General features: G+C 62.8%; 1 protein-coding gene across 1 annotated transcript; it reads right to left on the bottom strand.

Annotated features, from left to right (window-relative positions):
- Positions 1-3,275: 3,275 nt before the first annotated feature.
- On the bottom strand, positions 3,276-6,383 carry LIF (LIF interleukin 6 family cytokine). Its single transcript, XM_064674584.1, has 4 exons — positions 4,993-6,383; positions 4,933-4,954; positions 4,634-4,840; positions 3,276-4,485 (listed from the first exon to the last, which is right to left on the bottom strand). Exons 1-4 carry the CDS (start codon positions 5,112-5,114, stop codon positions 4,048-4,050), a joined length of 789 nt encoding a protein of 262 aa, XP_064530654.1. The 5' UTR covers positions 5,115-6,383; the 3' UTR covers positions 3,276-4,047.
- Positions 6,384-6,604: the final 221 nt, after the last annotated feature.

Genomic DNA, 6,604 nt, shown 5'->3' with positions numbered 1-6,604 from the left:
GCTTGTCCCCAATCCCGAGCCTTGAGGGGACCTTCCAGACAGGGAAGGGGCTCTACTGTGAGCACCAACGGGTCCGACCCCAGCCTGGGTGCACACGGGGGAAGGCGGGATGCTCCAACTGCGTTCTCTCAGGGAACTACCATCCCCGGCTTCGCCGGTGGGCTTTGCCGCGGTTGGGATGCTCCTGCTGGCTCAGTCCCCGGGGATGCAGCTCAGGTCACCCTCCGCCCGCCCCACAGAGGGGATGTGAGGCTGGTGGTGCCCCAGCCCCGCACCTGCCCCCGCGGACGGCAAGTCCCGTCTGGCCGGTGGCCCCGGGGCACGGCAGGGACCCGTCCGGCCGGGTTCGCGGCGTCAGGCAGCACATGATCCGCGCCGCGGGGCCAAGGGCTGAGGTCAGTTAGTCACACCCAGGCAGCGGCACTGACTTCACCGCGGGCAGGAGCAGCTCCTCACGTATCCCGCTCCCCGAAGGCAGCGCTGACCCGCCGCTCGGGGCCCATGGTCAGGCCGCTCCGTTATCGGGGCGCGGGCATCGCTCCCATCACAGCGGATGGCTCCCCGGAGCCCCTCCTGGCTCTCGGCCCAGCCAAAATAGTTTCTTTGCTCCTGGGGCTGAAGGGGGATCACTGACAGGGTCCTGCCGGTGCCGCTGGGGAAGCCACAGCGCCGGTTCCTTCCCGGTGCTGCCGGTGCGGCTGGCGGGGCTGGCCCGCTGCCCCGGGGCGCCGGCTGGGTGGGATCAGCCGCTGGCTGAGGTCATTGGAGCCCTTTCCATCTCCCCCGAGTTTGGGACGAGCAGGGCAGCTCGTCCTGGCTCGCTGAGGCGATGGCACGAGGCGGGGGCCGCCGCCAGCCCCGGCTCCAAAGCGCCAGGGGAGAGCGAAGGAAGGGATTTGGGGGACTTTAGGGACTTGTCCACGCGTTTCCAGGGAAGGAAGAGTTAATTCCCCGCCCGCCACTAATGAGCCTTAACTGGGAATGACCCGACACAGGGGAGAAGTGAACCCATTGTCCTCGCCTGTGTTTGACTGTCTTCCAGGGAGACTCATGAAACGCAGAACCCGGGCGTGAGTTCCCGATTTATGTCAGGAGGCTGTGATTTATTCTATTTATTTATTTTTGCCATCTGGTTGAGGAGGGACGGTTAACACAAGCGTGAGAAATCCAGATGTGCACAGTTCTTCACTCCCGTAGTCCCCAGCCCAGCTCCCCGCCCCGCTGAGCCCGACCCCAGCCCCGGGCCCTGACACCCCTCGAGCCCCCAGGGACAGCTTGGTGACACCCCTGGGCACCTGCCACGTCCCTGGTGAGGGTGAGGTGTGGATAATCGACACACAAACAGGCTCAGCCCAGATGTCCAGCCCTGGACTTCTAGCCTGTGAGATGTTGGCCATACAATGCTGTGGTAGCAATAGCCATGGGGACACCTGGGTGTCCCCAGCCACAGGGACAGAGTGACCCTGGCAGCGAGCAAACACTGCAGGACGTTTCCCTGGGGCACAATGCCCATTCCAAAGGGATGGTGCTCTCCCCTCCGTGCCCTGACCCATCCCTGTGTTTTGGGAAGGTTGTATTGCTTTGGGGACATTGTATCTCGATGGTGCAGGCAGGAAACAGGCCCCGCAAAATGATGGGCTGTGATCCAGAAATGGGCACCCTTCAGGGCAGGGGCACCAGTGACATCCGGGGTCCCTTCCCTGATGACAGGCTGGGGCGATGGAAGAACACCACATCATGCCTGGGGACACACCATGGCATCCTTGGATATCCCTGGGTGCCTCTGCTGTGGGGCAGGAGAGCTGGTGCTGTTTTGGGGCTCACCCCTGCCATGAAGGGACAGTAGGGACAGGCTGGAGGTGGGCACTGCTGTCCCTGCTGTCACCACTGCTGCAGGACGAGGCTGCCATTGGCACAAGGTGGTGTCACTCTGGGGTCAAACCCATGCCATGAAACCTCCCGTGGGGTACAACCGGGCAGCACAACCCTGTGGGGCAGAGAAAGAGGGGGTTTGGGGGCAACTCTTGAATTTCTGCACTGATTTTCTGGTTGGGGCTCCTCCGAGACACGAGAGATGATCACACAGGATCTTAGCTCATCCGCTTGCTGTCTCATGCCTGGGAGGTTTGGCCGGTGGCCCGAGGGCTCCGGAGGAGGAGGAAAATTTCATCATCCTGCTCTAACGTCTCCTGTATAATCAGGCTCTTGTTAACCGATACAGCCCCATGCGAGACGCTCGCCGAGGACCGGGGCACTGCTGGAGCCTTAGGTGGTCTTGGCCCCGGCGAAGCTTTGCTGAGCCTCTCCCAGCGCTGCCTGGGAAGCGGCTCTGATTTTATCTGGTGTGTCCCTTCCACCCTGCACATGCTCTCTCAGCTCCCTCTGCCTCTTCTCAGTCGGCTTCAGTGATTCCCTGTACCCCCAGAACTGCCAGCACTGCCAGCGTGGGGCTCCCTGCCCCGTGATGGTGCCTGTGCCACGATGGTCCCCACACTGCCGTGGTGCCCACACGAGGATGTTCCCCATGCCATGATCTCCCTGCACCGTGATGGTCCCGCACTGTGATGATCCCACACCACAGTGCTCCCCATGCCATGACGATCCCTGCACTGCCATGGTCCCCACACCGTGACTGTCCCCACACCAAGATGGTCCCCACGCTGTGATGCTCCCTGTACCACCTTGCTACGATCCCCCCACCACGGTGGTCCCCACACCACAATGCTCCTTAGACCCTCCTGGTGCTTTCAAGCAGCTGGTGAGTGCCAGTTTAAGCATTCCCCCTGGAAAAAAGCCTTCCAAATCAGGCATCCCATTGGAAATGGGAAGGGAGGAAGGAGCAAGGTGACAGGGGGCTGTGACTCCCAGCCCCCAGAGATGCCTGAGGGAGTTTCAGGGGAGCAGAGGTGTCTGAGAGTGAGCACAAAGGGGACCCGGCAAAGAGCAGCCAAATGCAATCTGTTTCTGTTGGTTTATTTTAAAAAAAGGGCCAAAGAAGTATAAAAAAATAAATATTTAAATAGAATTCCGTTTTATATATTACCACAAATCTTCTTAATAATTATTAATTATTGTTAAGAATAAAATTATTAATTCAGGTCACAGCTCTCGGCGCACACTGGGCTTTCCACTGAGGCAATAAATAACCCTCACAACCTGCTCTGGTGCCAGGAGCGAGCCAGCACCTCCTGCCACCGGCCTGGGGCCTGTCCCCATGGCCCCTGTCCCGTGTCCCATGTCCCTGTGTCCCCCTTGTCCCACCCCCCCCCCCCCCCCCGTGCCAAGGCTGCATTCAGCCGTAGGAGCCCAGCCCTTGGCCATTGGTACATTCAGAGCCCTCTCGATGGGAAAAGCACGTTTCCAAAGGAGAGGGACATTCCATGCCCCGCCGTGCCCGCGCGGGGGGATGATGCTCCACAGTGGGGTGACTGCCCGCTCTGTCCCCCGGGGGGTGGCCTTGTCCTGGATGGTGGGACCCAGCCCCAGCCGCCACAGCCACCAAAGTACCCCCAGTTCGGCTCCTTGTGGATCCTTAAAATGTGCAGGGGGAGCGTGTCCCCGTGTCCCCATGTCCCTGACAGCCGCTGCACCGCGGTGTCCTTCCTCACAGTCCTTTTTCCGGGGAAGTGGAAGCTTTCAGATAGTGCGCGAGGTGTCTATCAGGCTGCTCTCCATGATGGGGACCGTCCGTGGGGGACAGAGTCCAGCCCTGCCGCCAGCCCCCACAGCTCCCACAGCTCCCACAGCTCCCCACACCCCATGGGAGCACAGGGATGGCTGAGGCACATCCCGGGACCAGCCCACGCCCCGGCATCACCTCGGGGATGTGCTGGGGATGTGCTACCTCGTCCCGCTGGATGCCGGCCCCGGCCCTGCTCCACCCGGGACACTCCGGCCTGCAATGTTCACCCCCTCAAGGGGCAATAAATTACCAGAGGGCGGATGGGGCCAGCGCAGGGTCCGGGGTAATAAATAGGAAGGCGGGAGTTGGGGAGGCAGCGGCAGGGGCCGCCAGCAGTGGAGAAGCAGCGGAGCCGGGGTGGGCGCTCATGAGGGGCTGAGATGAGGTAGGAGGACACGTGCTGCCTGGCCGATGACCTGCACGTACTTCCTGAGCACCTGGCAGCCCTGCTGCTTCTTCTTGAAGGCGCTCTTGCCCTTGGAGCTCTCCCCGTACCTGACGTCCACCTGGAAGATGTTGTAGTTCTTGCAGAGGAGGCAGGTGAGGTTGGAGATGAGGCCCCGGGTGGTCTTGGTGGTGTTGTGGAGCCGGTCGAGGAGCTCCTTGGCCGTGGGGTTGAGCTCCTCCTGGTCGCGCGTGATGTTCCCCAGCGAGGCGTTGAGGAAGGTGAAGAGCTTGTACATGGCCACCATCACCTCCTTCCTCTCGCTCGTCCGGTTGACACGGAAAGCAGGGAAGAAGATGCCAGTGGGGTTGCAGAGTTTGTCGCTCTCGCTGCTGAACGGCTCTCCCTGGCACTTCAGCTGGGGGGAGAGGTGAGCGTCACCCCATGTCCCCTGTGTCCCTCCTGGCCACCTCTTGCCGCCATCCCCACCGTGTCCCCAGCACTCCCCCTCCATGCACTTGTGGATCAGACTCCCCTGAGGTCCCCTGTGTCCCGGAGTCACTTACGTAGAGGCTGAAGAGGTCCTGGGCGGTGGCGTTGAGCAGCGCGACCTGCCTGCGGGTCTGCTCCTGCACGTTGGAGCGGCACAAGCCGTGGCCGGGGCAGCTGGAGCCGGTGACCAGCAGTGCCCGTCCGGCCACCGGCCGCCGCTGCAGCAGGAGCAGGGCCATGAAGGGCACGACACCTGTGTGGGGAGAGAGGCCACTGTCACGGTGGGCACCGAGACGGGACGATGATGGCCCACGGGGACCACGTCGCAGAACGTCCTCCAAGGATGATCCCAGTTCCAGGCACCCAAAGATATCGAGCCGTGGGGACCCATCCCTCTCGGGTGTGGGTCCAGCTCAGCCGGCAGCCCTCAGACGCCCCGTTTTTCCATCCCGGCCGTGCCGAAGTTCCCGTCCCACTCCCGTCCCCCTCACCTGCCCCCCGGCAGGCGCTCCCCCGCCTCCCTTCCGGGCGGGGGGCCCCGCAGCATTCCCACATTTCGCAACCGGCCCGGTGGCGACCTGCCGGGTTTAATCAAATATGCAAAGCGCTTTTTCCTCCGTTATCCCGGTCCGGGCGCTGCGGGAGCAAGGCCCCACCCCGGCCGGGCTGACTCAGCGGGGCGCCCGCAAGGAAACCTGCGTTCGGCGTGCCCTCCCTCCCTCGCTCCCGCCTCCGGCCCCACCGCCTGCCTCAGTTTCCCCGTCTGCGAAGTGGGCGCAGCGCCGAGGAGCCCTGGGGAGAGACGACGCAGCTGCCAGAGACTCCAGCCAGGAAATCCCTGGACGCGGAACAAGGGGACTCTTGAGCCACCGGCAGCTGGGTCGCCCCGGCGTCCCCCTCCTGAGAGCGGGGCGCTCCGAGCCCTCATCCCCTGGGACTCACTCCCCCAAACCGGGATCCCTGCTCGGGGAGGCCGAGACGCTTCCGAAGCGCTGCCACTGGGCTGGGCATCCTCGGGGCAGGGTGGCCCGGGGGGTCCCGGCCGCTGAGTGACCTGGATGCCACCGGCAGGGCCCCGTCGGGGCGGGGGTCCCGTGCCCGCCCCGGGGGTGCTGCCAGGCGAGGCCCCGGGCAGTGCCGAGAGCAGGAGCTGCCCGCACTTGTCAGCGCCTCCGACGTGCCGCCGGTGCCGGGTAACCCAAGCCTCGATTTATTTACTCTGCCCAGGTGGGAAAGGACTTACCTGGGCGTGTTGCGATCCCTGACCCGCCGCCGCTCCCCTCCTGCACAGGACGGGGGGGACCCTTCCTCCCCGCGCCCCCGGGGTCCTGAGTGTTCCCACGGGATGCAGATTCCCTGACCCCGCCGCAAGCCCCTCTCGCTGCTTCCCCCCCGGCCGCTGCTTCTCCCCCTCTCACAGCTGAGCACCCACGTGTGCCAGGGGCCCTGGGACCCCCCAGCACTGCCGCTGGGGTGGGGGCTGCTCCCTCCAACTCCCCCTCTTGCACTTGGCAGCCTCCCCATCCCTCCAGCGCTCCCGACACGGCATCAGGAGACGCAGAAGGAGGAAAAGCAGGAGGGGGGAAAAAGTATTAAAAAGTACAAAAAAGCCATTAAAAAAAAAAGTTTCTCCCCCCTCCTTGAGATTTTTTTTTTCTTGGAAGCATTTCCAGTTATATAAGTGTCCAGATGTTGGCTGCACCGCGCCAGCGCCGCGCTTCGTTCCCGCTGCCAATTCCCAGAGATGCTCATCCCGAGGGGGAACGCAACGCGGCGGGAGCCCTCGCTCCAGCTCCAGCGGTGGCATCCAACCGGGACCCGCCTGCACCCGAGCATCATCGGGAAAAGGAGGGGAGGGGAAGGAAAAAAGAAGGGGGAGAAGGGGAAATAATACCCTCAAAGTTGATTTTTTCTTTTTTTTTTACCTGCTGGCATGAACTTCATTGTGAGCCGCGTCCCGGGAGCGACTTAATAGGGATTGGTGTTGGCAGAGGAAGTTTTCAGAAATTCATGTTCATACTGGGGGACTTCTCGGGGTTTATATA

The sequence above is a fragment of the Pseudopipra pipra genome, chromosome 18, assembly GCF_036250125.1.
Source record: "Pseudopipra pipra isolate bDixPip1 chromosome 18, bDixPip1.hap1, whole genome shotgun sequence".
NCBI classification, from domain to species: domain Eukaryota; kingdom Metazoa; phylum Chordata; class Aves; order Passeriformes; family Pipridae; genus Pseudopipra; species Pseudopipra pipra.
Note: the sequence above shows the minus strand (reverse complement) of the source record. Positions and strands in the feature narration are given on the sequence as shown.